Source organism: Phocoena sinus, chromosome 1, assembly GCF_008692025.1.
Source record: "Phocoena sinus isolate mPhoSin1 chromosome 1, mPhoSin1.pri, whole genome shotgun sequence".
Taxonomy (NCBI): Eukaryota; Metazoa; Chordata; class Mammalia; order Artiodactyla; family Phocoenidae; genus Phocoena; species Phocoena sinus.
Window position 1 is genome coordinate 29,040,890 of NC_045763.1, and position 25,598 is coordinate 29,066,487.

At 34.9% G+C, this 25,598-nt stretch overlaps 1 protein-coding gene across 6 annotated transcripts in view; it reads left to right on the forward strand.

Annotated features, from left to right (window-relative positions):
* AGO3 (argonaute RISC catalytic component 3) overlaps positions 1-25,598 on the forward strand; it is a 121,147-nt gene that overhangs the window by 27,364 nt on the left and 68,185 nt on the right. For 2 of the 6 annotated variants that reach the window (XM_032650025.1, XM_032650016.1), the window contains 4 exons: positions 6,035-6,099; positions 11,393-11,513; positions 15,214-15,422; positions 16,234-16,370. In XM_032650025.1, the coding sequence (XP_032505916.1) occupies positions 6,050-6,099; positions 11,393-11,513; positions 15,214-15,422; positions 16,234-16,370 (517 nt within the window). In that variant the 5' untranslated portion in view covers positions 6,035-6,049. Of the gene's footprint in view, positions 1-6,034; positions 6,100-11,390; positions 11,514-15,213; positions 15,423-16,233; positions 16,371-23,540; positions 25,344-25,598 lie in introns of those variants that run through there. The other 4 variants (XM_032650035.1, XM_032650042.1, XM_032650009.1 and 1 more) reach the window with 4 other exon arrangements.

The following is a 25,598-nucleotide window of genomic DNA, read 5'->3' on the forward strand; positions in this document are numbered from 1 at the left end:
AGCCGCTCCGCGGCATGTGGGATCTTCCCGGACCGGGGCACGAACCCGTGTCCCCTGCATCAGCAGGCGGACTCTGAACCACTGCGCCACCAGGGAAGCCGCATTTCACGTTTTCACATAATGTTGTAACATGTATTAGTACTTCATTCCTTTTTATTGCTTAATGATATTCCATTGTATGGATATTTTGTGTATCAGTTCATCAGTTGGTGGACATGTGAGTTGTTTACACATTTTGGCTCTTAATTATACTGCTATGCACATTCATGTACGGAATTTTGTGTGGGATGTGTTTTCATTTCTCTTGAGTGTATTCCCAAGAGGGGAATCATATGGTAACTCTGTGTTTAACCTTTTGAGGAACTGCCAGACTCTTTTCTAAAGTGGCTGCATCATTTTACATTTCCGTTAGCAGTGTGTGGTGATTCCAGTTTCTCTACATCCTCATTAACATTTATCTGTCTTTTTGATTATAGCCATCATAGTGACTATTAAGTAGTATCTCATTGTTACTTTGATTTGCATTTCCCTGATGGCTAGTGATATTGACCATATTTTCGTGCACTTATTGGCTATTTGTATATTTTCAGAGAAATGTCTATTCAGGTCTTTTGCCCATTTTTAAATTGGATCATTTGCCTTTTTGTTACTGAGTCGTAGGAGTTCTTTATACCTTATCAGATAAGATGATTTGCAAAAATTTTCTCCCTTTCTGCACCTTGCCTTTTTACTTCCTTTAAAAAATTTTTTTCTTTTTTCTTTTAATTGAAATATAGTTTATTTACAGTATTATATTATTAGTTTCAGGTATACAAAATAGTGATTTGATATTTAATAGATTATATTCCATACAAAGTTATTATAAAATATTGGCTATATTCCTTGTGCTGCCTTTTCAATTTCTTGATGGTATCCTCTGAAACACAAACATTTTTCATTTTGATGAAGTCCAATTATTTTTTTCTTTTGCCGGCTGTTCTTTTGGTGTCTTATCTGTAGAGGGGTATACTTCTGATTAAAATGATTTAGAAGACATACACCAGAAAACACTGCCGGTGAAAATCAAATGGTATAGTTTTGAATGTTTAGCTATCTTGGGGAAACTATATCATGCAAAATATGTCAGTTAAAAAAAAAAGCAAGTTTTATTTTCCTTGTTAGTCGTTAGTCACTTGGAAGATAGGAAAGCTAATAGATGGTGATTATTTCAAATCTCAAGATTCTTTTAAAGTAGCATTTAAATAAATTAGTAGAAATTAACCTTTTGGCTAATATTCCTACAATATATTTGAAATTCAAAGATAATCTTATAAATAAATATATGTCTAAACATCAGGGACTAGTAGGTAGGGTTTTTTCCTAATATCTATCTATTTGTGTAAATTTAAATTACAATAACAGCTGTATAGTATTCCATTGTAGGATGTGCCTTGACCTGTTTACTTCTAGTATGCTCCATTTTTTTTTCTCAGGCTGAGTTAAATTAATTTAAAGCAGTTATCTGAATGTACCATATTATTGTACCAAAGCAGAATGCTATTAGTACTAGATTTCAGGATATATGGATCCTGACTAGAACTATAATTCTAAAGCCTGCAGTAACTTTTAAAAAGATCATTTTTAAAAACTTCCCTATGTTTTCATTAACTGTTTAACTTATTGTGCCCCTGTTTGTGTCAGGCACTGTGCTAAGTTCTGGAGATAACAAGATAAATAAGACATGATTCCTGCCAAGGATTATATAGTCTGTATAGAGTGACAAGTTCTGTGAGATGTGCAGTATATGCTGTGATAAAAGATTCCTGCTTTTGGTTAGCGAGGAAGATAGGGTACATGACATTGTTACCTGAGCTGAATAGTTACCCAGTGGACTAGGGGAAAGAATAATCCATAGAGAGAGAGCATGAGCAAAGGTGTGACATGTTTATGTAACAGAAATAGGCCAGTATAAATAGAGTAGCTAGAGTCTGAAAAAGTTGGCCAGCAAGTAGGTTATAAAGGATCTTAAATCCATGCCAAGGCTTGTGAATTCAGAAAGAGTAGAGAGCCACTGGAGGCTTTTGAGCAAATGAGGAACACCTATATTTAAAAGCATTTCTTTCTTTCTTTCTTTTCAGTGTTTTTTTTTTTTAATTGGATTATAGTTGAGTTACAATGTTGTCTTAGTTTCTGGTGCTCAGCAAAGTGATTCAGTTTTTTTATATGTGTGTGTGTGTGTATATTCATTCTTTTTCATATTCTTTTCCATTATGGTTTATTACAGAGTACTGAATATAGTTCCCTGTGCTATACAGTAGGACCTTGTTGTTTATCTATTCTATATATAATAGTTTGCGTCTGCTAGTCCCAAACTCCAGTCCAACCCTCCCCTCCACCCTCCCCCTTGGCAACCACAAGTTGTTCTCTATGTCTGTGAGTCTGTTTCTGTTTCGTGGATAAGTTCATATGTCTCTTTTTTTTTTTCTTTTGCTGTACCACGCAGCTTGTGGGATCTCAGTTCCCCGACCAGGGATTGAACCCAGGCCCTCAGCAGTGAAAGCGCAGAATCCTAACCACTGGACTGCCAGGGAATTCCCATATGTGTCATATTTTAGATTCCATGTATAAGTGATATCATATGGTATTTGTCTTTCTCTTTCTGACTTACTTCGCTTAGTATGATAGTATCTAGGTCCATCCATGTAGCTGCAAATGGCATTATTTCATTCTTTTTAATGGATTAGTAATATTCCATTGTATATATACCACATCTTCTTTATCCATTCATCTGTCGATGGACATTTAGGTTGTATCCATGTCTTGGCTATTGTAAATAGTGCTGCACTGAACATAGGGGTGCATGTATCTGTTCGAATTATAGTTTTGTCTGGGTATATGCCCAGGAGTGGGATTGCTGGATCATATGGCAACTCTGTTTTTAGATTTTTGAGGAACCTCTATGCTATTCTCCATAGTGACTGCACCAATATACATTCCCACTCACAGTGTAGGAGGGTTCTATAAAAGCATTTCTAGGGAATTCCCTGGTGGTCCAATGATTATGACTCCATGCTTTCACTGCCGAGGGCATAGGTTCAATCCCTGGTCAGGGAACTAAGATCCTGCAAGTGGCATGATGCAGCCAAAAAAAAAAGAAGCATTTCTAATGGCAGTGGGGAGAATGAATTAGAGAAGAGAAAGACCAGGGTCGTGGAGAACATTTGGAAGGCGATTGCAGTAGTCTTCAAACTTTTGATCATGCATCCCTATTAGTTAAAACATACTTACCCATGCATTTAACAATAAATAAATAAATAAATAAATATATATATATATATATATATACACATATATATACACACACACGCACACATTTAAAAATCTTTAATTTATGGACATGTACTACTATTCTAACATTGCATAACTATAGAAAAATTAAAGGTGGGAAACAATATTTTGAAATAAACTATTTAAGAATAGATTTAGTAATCTGACATGTTCTGATTACTGTACCAAAACCTGATAGAATATGTGCCACACACTTCAACGGAAATAAGTTACAACATGCTGAAGATGCATGAATGAGTGGGAGTTGCACTGTTAACTCTTATGTTGCAGAACTCCCATTATTCTCTTTGGATTCCTTATGTACCTACATATGTTACACCTAATCGTCAGATGTGGACTAAATGAGGATACCAGTGTCAATCCCTATTCATGAATTTTAGTCCATCTCAATTTGTAATTGTTAGATGAAAATTAAATATAAATACTTCTAACCATTTTTTCTCATACTCCAGCATAGTCACTAGCACCTCTAATACTTTTTTTTTAATATTTATTTATTGGCTGCGTTGGGTCTTAGTTGCAGCACACGGGATCTTTTGTTGCGGTGCGCGGGCTTCTGTCTACTTGTGACTCGTGGGCTCAGTTGCCCTGCGGCATGTGGGATCTTAGTTCCCCGACCAAGGATCGAACGCGCATCCCCTGCATTGGAAGAGGGATTCTTAACCACTGGGCCACCAGGGAAGTCCCCTATTTTTTTTAATTTGTAGTATAGTTGATATACAATATTAGTTTCTGGTGTATAACATAGTGATTCAGTATTTTTGCAGATTATGCTTCATTATAAGTTATTACAAGATAATGGCTATAATTCCCTGTGCTATGTAATATATCCTTGTTGGTTACCTATTTTGTATATAGTACTTTATATCTGTTAATCCCATAGCCCTAATTTGTTCCTCCCCCCTCTTCACTCCCCTTTGGTAACTGAAGTTTGTTTTCTATAGCCGTGAGTCTGTTTCTGTTTTGCATATACATTCATTTGTATTATTTTTAAGATTACACATATAAGTGATATCATACAGTATTTGGTCTCTGTCTGACTTATTTCACTAAGCGTAATATTCTCTAGGTCCATTCATGTTCCTGCAAATGGCAGAATTTCATTCTTTTTAATGGCTGAGTAATATTCCATTCTGTGTGTGTGTGTGTGTGTGTGTGTGTGTGTGTGTGTGTGTGTGTACACACACATACACCACATCTTTATCCATTCATCTGTTGATGGGCACTTGGGTTGATTCCATGTCTTGGCTATTGCAGATACTGCTGTTATGAACATCGTGGTGCTTGTATCTTTTCAAATTCGTGTTTGGTACCTACTTTTTTAGATTAGAGATCGTGTGTTCTAAGACTTAACTAATAGCAGTGGCAGGGCGGTGGAGCAAAGGCTTAGATGTAAGATTTAGAAGAAGAATGAATAATTTAGGTGTGTAGAGAAAGGGAAGAGATAAGAATGGCTTCATAGTTCCTTGCTTGTACAATGTTGATGGCTTTAACAGAAATACAGATGGTGAAAGGACCAAGTTTTTTTATTTTCTCTTGACTATTTGGAGGTTGAATTGTGTGAGAAACATCAAAATGGATAAGTTCAATAGATTATTGGAAATAAGCGCCTAGAGCTCAGGAAATAAGTCAAGATTGAGATTTGAGATGTGTCAGCATATAGGTGATAGTTAAAAGCTAGGGAGAGTGTGTAGCGTCAAGATAAGAAAACTGAGAATAGATCTCTGGGGATACTATTGTTTCAGGTTGCCAGTGAAGACACTTAGAGATTGCAAAGGTAGGAGAACCAGGACAAAGTAAAAGCTGTTTCAGAGAAAGTAAAGGACGGATTGTGATTTTCAAGGATTGATCACAGTGGCAAATGCTAAAAGAAGCGAGGAACGTAGAGACTGAAAAGAGGCTATGTCTATTAAGAAGTCAATGGTGGCCTGAGGGAGAAGTGTTCTAGAGGAGAATTGTTAGTATAAGCCACATTGAGTTAAAAATCGATTGCTCAGTCTAAAGTAATCTATCAGTTGTTTGTGAATACTAGAAATGGTTACTAGATTAGCTAGTGTGGTTATATAAGATTATGAAAGAATTCACACCCATATGAATTAGCAGTGAAGATAGTTTATGGTAAAATGCTCTGATGTACTACAAATTTTATAAGGTATTAAAAAGTTGATCTAAAGTATAACTCCTTTGTCCTCTACTCTGCATCTTTAAACTTTAACTTGATGCAAAGGTATGGCTACCTTCTCTGCTACTTAGTACAGAGTTATGAAGATAAATTAGAGGTTAGAAGGATACTAGGAGAGGCTGTCAGCTGTTTTCGCTGTGTTTTATAAACCTCTGGGTGATTTTAGCATCTTGTTATACCTTAGCAATCTTCCTTTGTTCTGTCTGTATTATAGTGGCAGGTTAATTTATTGTAGCTGGGAATATTAAACTAAGGTGAATAGTCACTTTTAGAGGAAAATACTATTTTACATCTTCTCCTAAAGACTAAAATAATATTTCCCATTCTACCTTTTGGGAGCAGAGAATTAAGAGGTACCTAAAACGAGGTGAAGATGGGTCTCTGTGAGTTTATAGTAACAATTAACAGGAAAATAATTTCCTCTCCTTTTTATGTTAAAGTTTCCCTCTCCTACCATTTTTCTGCTGTATGAGTCAGGTGGTAAAGTGGAACTTACTGAAAACAATATTAAATTTTACTTTACAGTCTGTGCACCAGAGCATGATGGAGTCAAAAGACTTGGTACCAGAATATAGGAAGTGGTGGTTGAGGTAAGAGTGGGAAGGTAGGCTGTTAGCCCTGTGTAAGACCTAATGTACTCAGGGAGGTTCCATTTTTGTAGTGATTGCCAGATATTCTTCAGGATTTTAAAATTCTGTCCTGAGGTTCTACAAAAATGCATCATATTATTCTCTGCAAGAATTCTTCCCTCTTCAGACTAAGGTTATTAGTAAAAGGAAGCTACTAAAGATTGGTTAGAAGTTCTTATACCCAGTTACTCAGATTTTCTTTCCCAAATTTCTTTCCTACATACTGCTTTAGAAGTTAAAATATTTTATGTATTTTGGTTTTGGTAGCTTTACTTTTTATTGTAAGCTAAGAAGCTGGCTTAACAGTACACACTTAAAATGTTATCCTGAAATTAATACATTTGAACAAAAGATTCCTCCCCCCATTGTTCATTGTTATAATAAAAGACTAGTGCTCCACAAACTACAATGAAGGGAAATTTCAGTTCACAGTTTCTGTTAATTAGCAGAATTCATTGTTTGTATTATTTACTATATTTGATGCTACTGCATTGTAATGTACGTTTGTTGTTAGGAAGACTTCCGTACCTCAGTATCATTCTTGAAGTACAATTTTGAGATAATTATGCTTAAATTTTTATATAAAAACAGTATGATACATATTTACCATTTTCCCCCAAGGTACTTTCACTAATATCCTGCATTGTCCCTATAACAGCCCTGAGACTATTATCTCATTTTTATTGATAAAGGAGCTAAATTCAGAGAGGCCAAGTAAATTTCCCAACAATTTAGTGGCAGAGTGGGACTAAAAACTCATGTCTACTTATTTTTTCTCCAGTACATATGTTACCACATATTTTAAAGGCTCCTCAAGTTGGCCATTTCTCAGTTCAAACTTTCTTCATAATATAGTGAGTACCTTTGCTGCTACAGCTGACTAGATGACTAGATAAATTACTGTTTTAGAGAGTTTTTCCTCTAGTTTCACATGCCTGCCTGATGAATATTCTAATAAACTACGCTTTGCTATAGTATCATTTGAGATAAAAAATGACAAGTTGGGCTTCCCTGGTGGTGCAGTGGTTGAGAGTCCGCCTGCTGATGCAGGGGACGCGGGTTCGTGCCCCGGTCCGGGAGGATCCCACATGCCGCGGAGTGGCTGGGCCCGTGAGCCATGGCAGCTGAGCCTGCGCGTCCGGAGCCTGTGCTCCGCAACAGGAGAGGCCACAGCAGTGAAAGGCCCGCGTACTGCGAAAAAAAAAAAAAAGACAAGTTGCAGTTCCTGCATTTGTCATTTTGTTAATTTGCATAATAGAGTGCCATTAAAAGTCTAAATATATCATTTAATTATATCATATTAGTAAGAGGTTAAAGTTAAAATTGCCCAGTGTACATAGAATTCTAATACCATTCTGTAAAGGCTCAGAAGCCTTAACTTCAAATCAATATTTAGTGTAATTGTTTATAAAGGAGTTTCTGTATCTGATGCTATGATCTGCAGTTTCATTATTTGATATTCTCTTAATTAAATTTTGCTGTTAGAGGAGATTGTAGATATTATTCATTTCAATCTTCTAGTCGGTATCTTCTCTGACATAAGTGCTTTTTGAACAATTCTAGCAAGGATGAACTCAGGTACTTTATGAGATAGTGTAATCCACTCGTGAATAACTCTGGTGGTTAGCAAATGTTGGAAATTTTTGTTCCAAAATCTAGCTCCTTATATTTTCCAGCTATTTGTCCTAATTCTGTCCTCCCATACAAGGAAGATACTCTACTCAGTTTTTCACATGACAGTCTGTCAAAATAGCTGAAGACTTCTCTAATTTCCTTTGACTCTTTCCTATTCTAGACTGAGTCCTTAATTTGATTTATTTTTGCTCATATTATGTGAGTTTCTATCAGGATTACCTTTTTATGATTATATTTCATTTGTTAGGGTCTTAAGTTTTTTCCAAATTGAACAGAGTACTCCAGAGTTTGAAATGACCTGTGTAATATTTGATGGGATGGTTACCTGCCTTATACTGGGTATTTAAATATATACAACCTGAGTTCTTTAATTCTGAAGAAACTACATCACAGTATTAGTTGATTTTGGATTTATAGTCACCTAAAGCCCCTTTGCAGGAGAGCAGTGGGTAAGTTTAGATCCTCTAATTTGTTCTTATTGCAGTTGAACTTTTCAAGCATAAGTGTTTAGACTTTACAGTTACCCGTATTATGTTTCATCTTCTTTTATTTTGTTTATTGTGGTAGTTTGTCAGTAGCTTTTAATACACTAATTTGTTTTTAGCATACTAGCCTTGTCTCTCGAGTTTGTATTATTTGAGGGTTTCTTAACCAACAGATTTTTTTTAAAATAAATTTATTTATCTATTTTTGGCTGGGTTGGGTCTTTGTTGCTGTGTGCGAGTTTTCTCCAGCTGTGATGAGCTGGGGGGTGGGCCCCTCCTCGTTGCGGTGCACGGCTTCTCACTGCGGTGGCCTCTGTTTGTTGCGGAGCACGGGGCTGTAGGCGCGCGGGCCTCAGTAGTTGTGGCTCATGGGCTCAGTAGTTGTGGCGCCCGGGCTTAGCTGCTCCGCGGCATGTGGGATCCTCCCGGACCAGGGCTCGAACCCGTGTCCCTTGCATTGGCAGGCGGATTCTTAAACACTGCGCCACCAGCGAAGTCCCAACAGATTTTTTTGATTGTTTACTATATGTAGGGCACTAGATATGTTTCTTTTCCTTATTGTATTGATAGTTTGGGGCAGTGGGAGAGGACTCGAAATTTATTTTGAATAAATGTTTCCATGAATTTCCAAGTTATTGATATCTTAGAGAAAGAAAAGGAACTTGCCCTACCCCGCATTACAACATAATAAAACACTCCAGTAATCATGAAAACATATGATACTGGTCCAAGAACAGACAAGGAGACCACTGGGACAGCATAGAGAACTCAGATCAGAACTTAATAAGATAAACTGGCATTATAAATTGATCAGTTAAATATAGATTGTTTAGTAGATGGTGTGGGAAGACTGGTAGGGAGAAAAATAAAATTGAGTTCTTACATAATACTGTTTATAAAGAAGAACCTCATGGATTAGTGACCAACATAATATAGATAAAATTATAGAGTTAATGAAACATAGTACATCTTTGTGAGTTAATATTTGCAAATTATTTCTTAAAACCTTAAAAGCATGAAACCATAAGGTGAAAAAACGATTAATTTGATGATACAGCATTAAAAATTTCAGTTCAGTAAATACATGGACATTGTTAACAGGTAGGTAACATTTGGGGGAAAGATATTTGCAACAACTAAACCTGTTAAATGAATTAACATTAGAATATCAAAGAAGCTCCTTCAATTCAACAAGAAAACTGGGACCCCAATACACAATGAACAAAGGAAACAAACAGGGAATTCACAAAAGAAGAAACACAAATAATGAAGGGATGCTCAAATTCATTAGTAATAAGAGAAATCTAAATAAAACAAGCTTTTAGTTTTACCCACTGGGCTAGCAAAAATTAGAAAGCAAAGCTGGATAATGCCAAATCTTGTCTGGGATGTAGGGAATTAAGAACCTCCAGGAGGATTGTTCAGTGCAGCCATTCTGCAGAGCAGTTTGGCAGTTCTTCATCATTTAGTTGATAAAATTCACTTGGACCTAACAGTTTTGTTCCTGGTTATATATAGCCGGAGATTAATTCTCACACAAGTTCATAAGGGGACATAGAAGGGGATATTGCATTGTAGCATTGTTTTGGTGGCTGACTGTTCTCTGAGTCTGTATTGCTGGGAGAGTAAGTAGACAGCATGTGGAGTACTTTGCATCACAAGGAACTAAGTGTCCCACAGCAACGTGAACAGATTTTAAAAACCTAGTGCAGAGGGTAAAGTTAGGAATATATACAAACAGAAGAATGTTTATCAAACACATTAGAAAAAATAACTTATTGGGAAGAATGGGAATAAGAAATGAATATGGAAGGAAAGAAATCAATTAGTTAGAAGAGGAGTCTTATATAGATGAATGATGCTAATGTGGCATGAACTGAGGAGCATGGTTAACTTAAGCTTTTGTACCTGGAGAATAAAAGTGGGGTTTGGAGACTCATTTGGCAGTGGGATATAAGTTGGGCCGGAGAAGAAAAAATTAAAGGCATAAAAAACAAGAAACTTAAAATAATTCAGGTACTAGAACATGAGGTTTTAATTTAGGATGATGGTAATTGGGAATGGAAAGTAGAAGACTGGTGCAAGAAATACTTGCAAAATAAAATTGAAAGGCGGGGAAATAGAAATTTTGAGCATTTGGAAAACTCCTCTGGGTATCAAATCAGCTTAATTATTTTGTTCCAGAAAATGCTTTTTTCTCTCCTTTCTCTTCTGCTTCACTGGGCTAGAATTGAATTTTTTTCCCATTCTTTTAAATGTATTGTAAATTATACCAGTACTATGTGAGTGTACTGTCATTGTAATATATTTAGATTGTGTAAACAAAATAAAAAATCATTCTTCTCTTCACTTTTTCTCCAGAGGTAACTAACCACTGTATCTGTTTGGTACATACCCTTCTAGATGTCTTTCCACTGCTTTTACAAATTATGTGTACATAAATATAAATATTGATGTGTGGATATTTGGTATTATTCTCTCTGTAGTCTGCAAATTTTTAAAAATGTCTAAAAAAGCTTTAATATCATTCCATGTAAGTATATAGGATAAAAATGTTTGCTGGGTAAAAAAATGGAGGTTTCAAAATATCCTTACTGGCTAGATACCATTGGAAGAATGGGTGGGTAGAGGAATGGGGCGGGTGCAGGATACAGGTGTGTTTATTGCTCTTAAAATCTCACAGTCTAGTAGAAGTGAAGTATATAATAATAATTATAATACAGTGAAGAAAGTGTTCTAATAGATATATGTACTAGGTGCTATTTGAGCACAAAGGAAAGAGCATCATATTCTTTGATAAAGAGAGGTGAATGTGTCAGGTAGTGCTTAGAGATGGTGAAAGGGATTTTGGATCAGTTTATAAGGATAATATTTTGCAGGTCAACTGTGTCCCAAAATGATTAAGTAATTCACTGGATTCATTCTTCTCTGTCTTTTGTGAAATTCATATCATCCCTTCCAGAAATCAATCTTTCTGGTATCCTAAGCCATGGTCCTGAAAGCAAAATCTTTACCATGTATGATTATCTATTAGAATTTGGACAGCTTTAAATAGTGTAAGAAATTACTTTAGGTAAGATTTTTGTATTTCATCATGCAGAGGATTATATGAATGCATTTTTTCCCTTTTTTAGGGAGGTGGTTGACTCAATGGTTCAGCATTTTAAAGTAACTATATTTGGGGACCGTAGACCAGTTTATGATGGAAAAAGAAGCCTTTACACAGCCAATCCACTTCCTGTGGCAACTACAGGGGTAAGATGCATTCCTTTATCAGAAAGCTATACTTCTGCAATGTTTTTTAAATGCACTTATTGCCATTTTATTGTAGTCTATATATGTATCATTTATCTATTGTAACTTTTTATTTTGAAATAATTTCAAACTCAAAGAAGAGTTGTAAGAATCATGCAGAGAACTCATGTATACCCAGATTCATCAGTGTTCTTAAAAGTTTGCCCCATTTGTTTTATCATTCTCTTTCCTTTCTCTTTTACTTTCTTTGTATCTATAGAGACAGCTATATATAGAGATACATATACATACTTATTTCTTCCTGGACCATTCAAGAGTAGGTTTTATACATTATGCCCTTTAATGTGTTTTTCCTAAGAGCAAGGATAAAAACCATAGTACAGTTACCAACTTCCCTAAATTTTACATTGATATATTTTTGTCTAATCTGCCCCTATTCCATTTTTGCCATGTATTCCAATGATGTCCTTCAGCATTTTTTTTTCCCTTTAGTACAGAATCCAATCCAGGTTCCTGAATGTATTTAGATGTTACATCTTTTTAGTCTTCTTTATTCTGGAACAATTTCCCAGCCTTTTTTTTTTTTTCTTCTTTTATAACATTAACATGGTTGAAGATTACAGGCAGGTTATTTTGTAGGATGTCCCTCTGTGTTTTTCTGGTGCTTCCTCTTGGTTAGATTCTGAGTAAGCTTTTTTGGCAGGAATATTACGTAAGTGTTCTTTCCTTAATAGTGCATCATATCAGGAGGCACATAATATGTATTTGTTCCATTAACGGTGATGTTAACTTCGATCACTTGGTTAAGTTGGTATCTGCCAAGTTTCTCCTTTCAAGTTACTCTTCTTTCTTTTGTGGGGAGATCGTATTTTTTTAAATTGTGGTAAAATACCCATAACACAAAGTTTATCATCTGAGCCATTTTTAAGGTATGGTTCAGGGTCAAAGTACATTTACAACCATCACCATCATCCATCTCCATCTTGTAAAACTGTAACTCTGTACACATTAGACACTTAACTCCCCATCTTCCCTCCCCTCAGGCCCTGGCAACCACCATTCTACTTTCTGTCTTTATGAATTTGACCTCACTTAGTACCTCATATAAGTGGAATCATAGTGTTTTGTCTTTTGTGATTGGCTTATTTCACTTAGCATAGTATCCTCAAGGTTAATCCATGTTGTGACATGTGTCAGAATTTCCTCCCTTTTTAAGGCTGAATAGTATTCCATTGTATGTATATACTACATTTTACTTATCCGTTCATCTGTTGATGGACACTCGGGTTGCTTTCCCATTTGAACATAGATTTACTCTAGGGACCTCGTATAAGTGGAACCATACAGTATTTGTCCTTTTGTGACTGGATTATTTTACTTAGCATAATGTCCTCAAGGTTCATTCATGTTGTCACATGTGTCACAATTTCTTTCCTTTTTAAGATTGAATAATATTCCATTGAATGTATATAACGCATTTTGTTTATCCATTCATCCACTGATGAACACCTTTTGGCTATTGAAAATAATGCAACATGGGTGTATAAATCTCTCTTCTAATGCCTGCTTTCAGTTCTCTTGTGTATATACCTAGAAGTGGAGTTGCTGGATCATATAAATGATAATTGTATTTTTAGTGTTTTGGAAAACCACCATACTGTTTTCCATAGTGACTATACCATTTTATGTTTCTACAAACAGTGGACAAGGGTTCCACATACTTCACACCCTTGCCAACATTTGTTGTTTTCTGAATTTTCGATAGTTGTCATCCTATTGGGTGTGAGGTAATATCTCATTGTGGGTTTGATTTTTATTTACCTAATGACTAATAATGTTGAGCATCTTTTCATATGCTTATGGGCCTTTTGTGTATCTTCTTTGGAGAAATGTGTATTCAGCTTCTTTGCCCATTCTTTAATTGGGTTATTTGATTTTATTGTTGTTGATGAGTTTTAGGAATTCTTTATGTGTTCTCATGGGATATATGTTTTGGAATATTTTCTCACATTCCATAGGTTGCCTTTTCACTATGTTGATTGTGTCCTTTGATGCACCAAAGTTTTTACTTTTTATAAGGGAGATACTTTTAAGAATCCCATTTCTCTTTAGACTTTTTTAGTAACTGATGATTCTTGCTTGGAAGGTTTATTATTATGTAGTAATGGTGATTTTCTAATTCTGTCATTCCTTCTACATTAATCATTGTTATTCTACTGTAAGGGAGCACATTTTCATCTCTTCTAGTTCTTTATCCTTATTTATTTGCCCAAATTGTCCCAGATTTTGCCTGTGGCAGCCCCTTTAAGTTGGTTCCTGTGTGCTTTTGTCATGACACATCTTTTTTTTTTTTTTTTTTTGAGTATTTCCTTACTTTTGGGCACAAGATGTTCCAGGTTCATCTTGTGTTTTCCCTGCTGTAGTCCTGCAACCAGCCATATCTCAAAGGTACACTGGTTTCTTTTAGTTAGGGAATACAATTTAGGAACCAAAATCTGGGTACTGGATGTGCTCATTGCTGCTGGGGTATATGTGCTTATAAGCCCTTTCAGTGGACAGAGATAGAAAATATAAATACATAAATAAGTAAATAGATAAACAAAACAGATAATAAATATTACATTTATATAATAAACCTAACATATGTATCCTGCAAGTACCACTTATTGTATGCAATATCGTACAGTATGTTTATTGGAAATCATGAATTCAAACTGATTCTTCCAGTTCTAGTCTATCCCAAAAGGATTCTTCCTTTACTCCCTACATTGCATATTTGTGTCTTGCTTCTCCTTTAAACCCCTGACTCTCCAAAATATTACCACTTTTACTTATTTGTTCAGTCCTACAGTACATATAAAATAGTTTCTGAATTACTACACTATATCACTATGGAAAACAAACATAGTAGTAAGAGTTTAAGGTTTTATTTTGTATGCAGTTCTTTCCCACCCACCCCTCCTCCACACCCCTAACCAAGAGTATAGTCAATATATTATGTTCAGGAGTTACCTGAATTAGTGTTTTCTTTTCTTTCTTTTTTTTTTTTAAATATTCATTCAATCTGGCTATGTTATTTGTTTGAAATGCATTTGGTTTCATTTGATTTTGTATTCAGTTTTAGTTTTTTCTCTCCATCCTTGTTGATCTTATTTTTATTTTTTTAATGTTATAGAACTTAATTTAACATGCTTCCAAAAGTCAAAACTAAGCTGAAAAATATACTCAGAATTGTTAATCCTTCCTTTATTTCTTCCAATCTGTTCTTTCATATCCTTTGAAAGTAACCCCTTTTTTTGTTTGTTTCTGATTCATGCTTTCTGTGTTTCTTTTTACAAAAATAATCAGATATATGAATATTTTTCCATTTCCCCCTTTCTCACATAAAATATGGCATACTATTTGTAATCTTTTGTACTTGCTTTTTTTCACATAACAGTGTAGCTTGGAAATTATTCCATAGCAGTTCCGTTACCTTTTTTTTTAATATCTGCCTAAATGGTCATTTAGGTAATTTCCATATTTTGCAATGACAAAGAATGCTGGCATAAATAACTTATTTACATTTTAGTCTGTCGATTTCACATTGAGATTTTTTTTTTTATATTTGCCTTGTTTTCTCTTAAATATTTGTATCAGTTAAAAATTATTGTATTTATCCTTTAAAACTTTTACCAGTTGACTCTTCTCCCATCAACAGGTAGATTTAGATGTTACTTTACCTGGGGAAGGTGGAAAAGATCGACCTTTCAAGGTGTCAATCAAATTTGTCTCTCGGGTGAGTTGGCACCTACTACATGAAGTACTGACAGGACGGACCTTGCCAGAGCCACTGGAATTAGACAAGCCAATCAGCACTAATCCTGTCCATGCTGTTGATGTGGTGCTACGACATCTGCCCTCCATGAAGTGGGTGCTTCTGGCTTTTTTTTCCTCTTTAGGTTTTAAGTGTGAAAGCTTTCTTCCCAAAAGTAGGTTGTGCAGTCTTCCTTTGGTTAACCTTCAGATGTTGTATATTTTGATTATCTCAGTTGAAGAATAGCATGCATACAAATTCATTGAGAGAAGTAAGTTACATAAAATTCTCTGACCTGTGAAAGTAAATGCACATCATTAGCGTAGCTTTTTTTTTTCAGAAAAAAATGTCTAACCCTTTTTCTTAGGAGCTATAAATCTTAACTAACTGATACATTATCAGTTTTAGTATTTTAGTTAAATCACCGTGTTTTAAAGGTAATTTCATTGTTTGTATAACAGTATCAAAGTGTGTTGAAATTGTTACTTTTTTAATCACACTAGCATCTCACATGTGTATATATATATATATCTATTTGTATATGTATAGGATCAGTGTGTCTTTTTAAAGAAAAATATTATGTCCTACAAACAACATTTATAGAAGTAGCTTTTTGATCAATAATTATTTATTCTTTAGCATTTTCTAAGGTTGGAACTATTTTTTAAAACTATTTTAAATAAAATTTAATCTTATTCAAATATTAGTTTTAAGTATAGAGAATTTCAGTGAGGGATGGTGTTTTTTCATTTTGAGTGGTTGCTTTTTGATTTCACAAATTTGGAAAATGTTTAGTTTCATATATTCATAATGAGAGGCATTATTATGATAAGTTAAGATTATATCCTCTAGACTCACCTGTCCTGCAGATTTAAATACTCAATGGGAAGGAAAATATTGAACATGCCATTTTAATTTTTGTAGATATACGCCTGTGGGGCGTTCCTTTTTCTCAGCTCCAGAAGGATATGACCACCCTCTGGGAGGGGGCAGGGAAGTTTGGTTTGGATTCCATCAGTCTGTTCGGCCTGCCATGTGGAAAATGATGCTTAATATTGATGGTAAGGGAATTAAAACCATATTCTGTGCTGGGTAGTTGATTTCTATATTGCCTGTGTGTGTGTGTCTGTATATATGTACATTTTATATGTAATTATATGTACTGGTGTCTTGAATTAATACTTGGACATATATTAAGACAAACTGGAAAAACTTTTATTTTTTATTATATTTCATTTAGAAGTCCTTTACATAGAACTTGTCCTGGAATGCTACTAAACATGAAGTAAGCAAATGAAAGCAAATGTAAAAGCCTTGACATGATCATCTGAGCAATTATAATTCATTTTTGTCCTTAACAATTATATGTCAGTATTTCATTATGAAATACATATTTTAAAGGAAGAGAAGTCTGTTGGTCTTGGTGACCCTTAGATTGTGCCTACTACTGATGTTTAATGTGGTGCTAATTGCATTCTCATTTTTAGGTGGTTTTTTTTTAAGAATATTTTCGAGTATATATAAAAGTAGAGAGACTAGTATGATAAACTGCTGCCTATGTAGCCAATATCCAGATTGTCAGGATTTTTCTGCCTTTGCTTAAACTAGGTACATTTCTTCCTCTACTGTAGTAATTTTAAATCAAATCCCATACAGCATGTTATTTTTTCCCTACTACAGTGTGCACCTCTAAAAATATGGATGTTTTCTTACACATTCACAATGCCACTATCATATGTAAAAAATTTAATCATTTATTTGTAGTTTCTAATCCCTGTCCATAATCAGATTTCCCTGATAGTCTCAAATATATCTTTCTATAGTTGGTTGGTTCTAATCGGGATTTAAACAAGATCCACACATCGCATTTGGCTATTATGCCTTTTAAAAATGTAGTAGTCCCATTTCCTTCCCTCTAGTTTTGTTCTTTTTCCTTTTTTATGTCATTGACTTGTTGTAGAAACTTTCACTTTTCCTGTAGAATATCCAAAAATCTGGATTTGTCTTTTGTTTTCTTGTGGTGTCATTGTCTTCTTCCTCTATCCCCTATATTTCCTGAAAATGAAAATTGGCCCTGTAAGCTTGATTCAATTCTGATTCATAAATGCTCTGTATTGTATCATATTAGGAGGCATATAGTATATAGTGGTCCCAACTTTAGTGGTACTAAGATTGATCAGTATGTTCAGAGACCAGTAGGCCTGATCTCTCCATTGTAAATTTCCCAGTCAGTCTTTCAGTCACTGATACTCCATTCGTTGATCATTGTTACCTGAGTCATTTATTTCACTAGTCATTTTTTCACTAGAAAAACTGGTATTTTTTCTAATTCTGTTATTCCTTTTACATGAGGTAGAATTCTTATGTGGAAAATCACATTGTCCTGTTGATAATTCATAGTCTTTGATAGCTTTCTTGCTTTCTGACACAGCAGAATTTTCCAGATTCATCCTGTATTTCCTCCTCTATACCTGGAATCAGCCATTCCTCCAAGGATCCCTGGGTCTTTCCAGATCAGTACATAGTTTTGTCATTATTTTCAGCTGCATCTACCATTGTGGGGATACGTCGAGATGATGTATTTTTAAAGTCATCTTTAGGTGTATACTAGGGCTGTTGTGTTTTTTTTTTGCGGTACGCAGGCCTCTCACTGTTGTGGCCTCTCCTGTTGCGGAGCACAGGCTCCGGACGCGCAGGCTCAGCGGCCGTGGCTCACGGGCCCAGCCGCTCCACGGCATGTGGGATCTTCCCGGAACAGGGCACGAACCCGTGTCCCCTGCATCGGCAGGCAGACTCGCAACCACTGCGCCACCAGGGAAGACTAGGGCTGTTTTTAATTATTTTCCATTTCAGAACATCATTCATATATTTTTATTTTTAAGATAGATTCCAGGAGGTGAGATTGATGGGTCAAAAGCAGATATATTTGTAATTTTGATTGTTACTGCCAGATTGCCCTCCACTGAGATTGTAAATATTTTGCATCAGTAAATGAGACTACCTGTTTCCCTATATCTTTGCCACTAGAGGTGTCAAACTCTAGATTTTTGTCAATCAGATTTACAAGAAATAGTTTCCTTATGTACTGTTATTTTGCATTTGACCATCTTTTCACATATGTAAGGGCCACCTTATTTCTTTTTTATTAATTCTTTATGTCCTTTGCTCCTTTTTTTTCTGTTGGGTTTTTGGTCTTATTTACTGAGAGAGCTTTCTGAAATCAAGGAGATTAGCCCTTTGTGATATGAATTGCAGATATTATCCCTAGGTTGTTATTTGTCTTTTGATCTTTGGTGTGGTCTTGTTTTTACTTTTTGTCATGTAGAAAGTTGTCTTTTGGTGGGGCTGTGTGTTTCGGTCAGTCCTTTCTTTTATAATTTTAATATCTTCTAGGGCTAGTCTCATTTTTCTCTTCAGGATTTCTAGGCCATTCTTACTTATCTCACTATATAAGCTTTAGAAATACCTTGTCAGAACTAGTGGTTATGGGAGGATGGACTGTTACTTTTACTGTGACCTCATTATATTTTTAAATTAAGTTACTGAGTCTTAAGATAGTGAGTCTTTCTATCCAAGAAAACACTATACCTTTCCATTTGTTCAGGATTGCCTTTGTTTACTTCAGGAGTGTTTTAAAGTTTTCCTCACATAAAATTTGCACATTTCTTATTATCATTCCTGGATATGTCCTCTCTCTCTTTTTTTCCCTATTAAGTGGGTTTATAGATTCTAACTGGTTATTGTTTATGTACATGAAGGCATTTAATTTCTGTATAGTAACTTTTTTCTCTCTGCCTTATTGAATTCCATTAACTTTTCAAGTGATTTCCTTGCAGTTTCTAGGTTATAATCATTTCATCTATGATGGTGATAGGTTTATGTCTTCCTTTGGATTTTTATACCTCTAATATTTTTTATCAGATTATATTGACTAATTAGATAGGACAGTGTTAACCATTAGAGAGTAGTGGGCATCCTCTTTTTATTCCTTACTTTAGAAGGAATGCTTCCAGTGTTTCTGCATTAAATACATATATGTATGTATATGTTTAGGAGCATCTGTTGGTTCCTATTTTATTGAGTACTTTAATCAAGAATGGATGTTGAATTTTGTCAGATGTCTTTTAGTGGCTATGGAGCTGATGATATGATATTTCTCTCCTTTTTTAACAAACACTGAACTAAACTTGTGTTTTTGGATTATTTTAATGTGATGCTGGAATCTGTTTGTTAATGCTTTACCTTTTTAGTCAAATTGCAAAAAGTAAGATTGATCTGATCTGCAGTCTTCTCTTTTTTATGCAGTCTTTATCAAGTTTTGGTATTAATATTTTATTTCATAAAGAATTTAGAAGTTTCCCATTTTCTAAAATGTACAACAGTTTTTAAATAGTATTGAAATTATCAGCTCTTTTAAGATTTGGTAGAATTCCCCTGTAAAATCTTGTAGCCTGGTGTGTTTTGTTTTGTTTGGTGGGTAGCTCTTTTAAATCTTTCATTTATTTTGTGAAAAATCAGTCTGTTTAGAAATATATATTTTATCTATATCTAATGTATCTTTACTAAGTAGTTCCTTTTTTTTTTTTTTTTTTTTTTTTTTTAGTTTTGTCTACTTCTGTGGTTTATCCCCATAGTTTCTTTTTTATATTTGTGCTTTGTTCTTTCTACTCTTAAATTAGGAGACGTAGTAGTTTAATCAACGGGTTCTCCCCACCTCACCCCACCGCCTCCCCCCACCAAAGAGCTTTTGAATTTTTTTCTTAGTTCTCTGGCTTTCTGTTTTCTGACTCCTTAATTTCTCTTTTTAGCTTTATAAATTTTTTCTTCCACTTTTCTTCAGTTAATTTAGTTGTTTTTCCTTCCTTTTTGAACTATATTAGTAACTCATTTAATTTCATTTCTTCTTATTAAAAAAAGTATTTAAAAAAATTATTTCGGGAATTCTTTGGTGGTCCAATGGTTGGGACTCCGCACTTTCACTGCTGAGGGTGTGGGTTCGATCCCTGGTCGGGAAACTAAGATCCTGCAGGCCGTGTGGCATGGCCAAAAATAAAAACAAACAAAACCCAAAAAGAACAGTTATTTTTCTTCTTATCACTGTTTTAGCTATGTTCCAAAGCTTCTAATACCTAATTTTTTATTATATCATTTTCTCAAAACACCACAGATTTCATTTGTTTTTCCCATAGTATCCAAATGTTGTTTGAGAGACTTTTTAAATTTTCAGATTGAAGATCTTTTATTTTCTGATTGTGTTATAAATTTCTAGTTTCATTGTGCTGTTAATCAGAGAATGTGGTTTGTATTTCTATTTTTAGAATTTGTTGAGAGTTTTTTTTTTTTTTTTTTAGTAACCTAATATATGGTCAGATTTTGTGAATGAAAGTTCAATAGCTATTTGAAAATAAGATATAATCATTTTTTAGGATAGAGTTAAATGAATATCCATCAGCACTTCAATTCTGATTATGTTGTTTAGATCATCTATTTCCTTATTTATTTTTGTTTACTTGTCTCAGATGGGAGAAATAAATTTAAATTTCCTATTGTGTTTCTATTTCTTCTTATATTTCCACTTTCATGGTGTTGCTGCTATAGTATTAGGAGCATATGTACACCTATCTGTATTCTTCATTGATTTATACCCTTTACAATGATAAAGTGACTTTTTTTGTACTTTTGGGCCAAAAGTCTACATTGTCTAACAAAAGGATTATAATCCATGTGGTATGTTTTCTGTGCTTTTTAAATGCTAGTTCTGTTATTAGGAAAGTTTTTTTTTTTTTCCTCATCAGTGGTTACCTTCATACCTTCATATAATAATCATCTTTCCCTCTCTTTAAAACAGTATCTTTTGCTTTCCTTAATCAGTAACATTTATATTAGCTTTATTCGTTTCCTTCCCTTCTTTCCTCCCTCTCCTTTTTTAACTAGTTTTAGCCAATATAGCATTATTTTATTGTTGTTACGATTTTGCTTAAATTTATACTACTTGACTTTCAACTTTGACTCCTGTCTATTACTGTAAAGTGAAATCAATGAGTTTATGCTACTTTTTATGATTTTTCTGTTATTCATTTATTTGTATATATTACTGTTCCAGTGTTTTTTGAGCATGTTAACAGTTACATTCCATTCTGTCACCTGTATATTCATTCGTTTTCATCTTAAATCTACAGTTATATGTGTTGGTGCTAATTGCAAGTCCTTTTGCTAAAATTTTTCCTGTCATCTCTTGGTTGCAGTTTGTCTTCAAGTTGTTACTTCAGGAAGGGCTCATATGAGTAAGAGCTGAGTTTTTGCATATTGAAAACCATTTGTCTATAGCCTTATTCCTGAAGGACTGCTTGGCTAGACATAAAATGATTGAATCACACATTTTTTTCATTCAGTTTTTTCTTATTGAAGTATAGCTGATTTCCATGTTGTGGCAGTCTCTGCTGAACAGCAAAGTGACTCAGTTCTACACGTAGAGACATGCTTTTTTTTTAATATTCTTTTCCATTATGGTTTATCTGAATGACACTTTCTTGAGTTTCTTAAAGGTATTTTCCCACTGTCTTCTGACAATGAATGTTCAGTAGAGAAATATGATGTCAGCAGATTTTCTTTTCCCTAGAAGGGACCTGCTTTTTTTGTCTGGTTGCTGAAAGTATTTTTTACAATTATTTTACTAGATTTTTTTCTCAGTGTTGAGCATTTTGGGTCAGTTTTATTTAAAACATGGGATTCCCTTTGAAAATGTAGGTTCAACTCTTTTATCTTTTTTTTTAATCTGTCATTTATTTTCTTTTAAAAAAAATTCCATCCTACTTGCTCCTTACTGTGCCTTTTGTGATCTAATTTTTACCATTTGCTCAGTCTTCATTTTTTGAATTTGAAAAAGTCTTTTTCTTCCATTTCTTTCATGAGTTCTCAGTGCTTATTTCATCTTCTCTTAACTGTTTGTCTTTCCCCTTAGTTCTTAAATTTCTGCTCTGAGATCTTTCTTCATAGCTGCATTAAGAAGTTTTGAATTCATGTTAAAAAGTAGTGTTATAGTTTTTTATCTACTTCGTAGTGGTATTTTCTGTTGAGTTTTCTTTGTCAGGGATGTTGTGCTGCTTTTTTACATTTTTAAAATGGTATTTTTGTATGGATACTTATCACTTTTGTTATTCGTATTTGAATGAGATGAGTTTTCCCAAACCACCTATTAGAAGAGACTGGAGTAGGAGAGGGAGGTGGGACAGGACATTAGGAGCAAGGTGGTTTTCCAGGCTTCTCTGCTTAAGGCCTCTGTCCTCTGTTGTTCTGATGGGTTCTTTCTTCAAAATAAATCACATCTCTTTTGCCTCTGAGTAATATATGTTTAAGGAGTTTCTGCTACCAGGGGAATTCAGCTCCTGCCTTTTTTTTTTTTTTTTTTTTTTTTTTTTGGCGGTATGTGGGCCTCTCACTGTTGTGGCCTCTCCCGTTGTGGAGCACAGGCTCCAGACACGCAGGCTCAGCAGCCATGGCTCACCGGCCCAGCCACTCCGCGGCATATGGGATCTTCCCGGACCGGGGCACGAACCCATGTCCCCTGCATCGGCAGGCGGACTCTCAACCACTGCGCCACCAGGGAAGCCCAACTCCTGCCTTTGAAAGTGCCTGCTCAAACATTAGCAATTAGAGAATTTGTGAAGGGTACATGGTAGTTCATTGTACTATTCTTTTAACTTTTCTCCAAGTTTGACATTACAGAGGAAAAATGCAAGCCTTGGTTTTAGAAGGGTAATCCTATCTGAGATCTGTCACTTCTAGTTCACCCTCTACTCACTCTCATGACACTTTCTACACCTCCTTTCTCTACTTCCTTCTGAGATTTCCCCCATTCAATCTCAGAGCTAAACATTGCAGTTCCCACTTAGGGTAGGAACCTCTCTCTCTGGAGTGAAAATTTACTCTTGCCCCACTAGGCTTTCTTTCATCTTTCATGTCTTTCTCCCTTGCATAGGTTCTACTAGTCCCAAGTACTTTGGGCCATATTTACTTACAATTTGGCATTTTCAGGTTTTTATTGTCTCCTAGGTTCACTGAAGATGTAGGGTTTTTTTTCCTTTTCTTTTCTCTCTTTCTTACATTATCTTTGTTGCTCTGTATCAAGTTCTAGGAGGAAAGTGGGAAATTTTGGAAATAAATTGCTGCTATTTTCCTACTGGAACTTAAAGTTCAGCTTTGGATATTACTAAAAAATAATTTCTAAATAACCCATTGTTCGAAGAAATCACAAATTTTAAATATTTTGAACTGAAGAGTATTGAAAATAGTACATATCAGAATTGGTATGATTAGCTAAAGCAATGCTTAGAGAGAATTTAAAACCTTAAATGCCTATTAGAAAAGAAGAAAAGCATCAATTACCTATACATTCATCTTAATAAGTTAGAAAAATAACATAATTAAATGCAAAGAAAAATAGAAGGAAATAAGAGTTAAAAACAGAAAATAATGAAATAGAAAACAAATTTACCTCTATCCTGTAGGTAGGAAGACTTCAAAAGTTTTCAAGAAGGATAGTGACATGATCATATTTGTTTTCCAGAAAGAGACCTCTGGCAGCAGTGTGGAGAATAGATAGAGGAGAAAAAAACTAATCTGAGAAGCCAGTTAGGAGGCTTTTTCAATCACTAGTTCAGGTAAGAGATGGTGATGGTCTAATGTGGGATGGAGAGGAAGGAACATATTACAAAGATTAAGTTGAAAAAATAGGTTTAAAAACCATGTCCAGAAAAAAACTTTGGGTATAGTTACTGGTACATGGAACTGATTGGAAATGAAGAGACCAGAAGGTTTACTAGGTTTTTGAAGGAATTGGTTTTGGAAGTAAAGCTACAATCTTAGTGTATTAGGTTCAACCAGAGAAGCAGAACCAGTAGGAGACACATAGAGAGAGAGAGCGATTGGGCTTACACAGTTGTAGGGGCTAGATAGTCAAGTCTGAAATCCTTAGGGTAGGCTATCAGGAAGGGCAGGCTAGAACACATGGGTATGGACTGTAGCTGCTGTCCATAGGTGGAATTTCTTCTCTCTCTTGGGGATACCTCAGCCCCGTTTTTAAGGCCTTTCAACTGACTAAATGAGGCCAACTCAGATTATCCAGGATAATATCCCTTTAATTACATCTATAAAATATCTTCACAGCAATACCTAGATTAGTGTTTGATTGAATAACTGTCAAGTAGTAGCCTAGCCAAATTGACATATTAAAAATAAAAAAACAAAACCCCATACCTGGCCTACAGAATTCTATGATTATTCAGTCTTTGAAACAACCTTCCTATTCCCAAACCTTCAGTGACTGTGCTAGCTAACTGTGCTGGCTTTTATAAACTAGCTTTCAAGAAGGGCATACTCACCAACATACATTCAGAATAGTGACTCATTCATACCAGGTATGAATGATAATACTGAATATGGGAGGTAGGTCTGCTGTTGCTGGTTAGTTGGCAGTATATACCATGTATAAATATGTCAAATGTAAATATGTCTAAAGCTTGAGGATTCTATGGAACATACGGACAGAGTCATCTAGTATGTAGTTGGAAATGCAGATGTGAAAATCTGTAGTGGTGTGAGCTAAAAGTAAAAGTTTTGGGACTCCTTAGTATATAAATCCATATTTGAAACTCTGAAAATGGAAAAACTTTAGAAATAGTATTTAGATTGAAAACAGGAATGAAAAGGATAGAGCCATGGAGAATACTAGCATTTAAGGAAGAGGAACCAGTGAGCAATTAATGATTATCACAGGCAGTATGAGAGCCAAGAAATGGTGTCAAGGAAGCCAAGGGAGGAAACATTCAGAGAGTAGATTTTACAGTTAAGCGCCGGAGCTTTTCCAGTAAAATCAAGAGTAAGACAAGGATGTCAATACTATGATATTTAGTCACTATTGTGTTTGCTAACTTCTGTTCTTCTTACAGGTTTCAGTCTACATGTTACTTCCTTGAGAAGCAGTATTTGACACCCTTCTTGCCCCCCATCCAGCCATTCCCCCAAGTCTGAGTTAGGTATTTCTCTTACGTATTCCCATAGTACAGTATACTTCCCCTGTAATACCATGTGTCACCTTGAATTATAAGTGTTTATTATTCTTTGTCTCCTGTTAGAATGAAAGCTCCATGAAGCTAGGGACTGTCCATCTTATTCACCAGTCTACCTCCATACCTGGCACAACTCTCGGTCATATTAAGCAAGGAATGAATAAATAAAACCAAGAACATGGAGGAGGAGTATCTAATTGAGCCTGGAAAGTTAGAAAAATA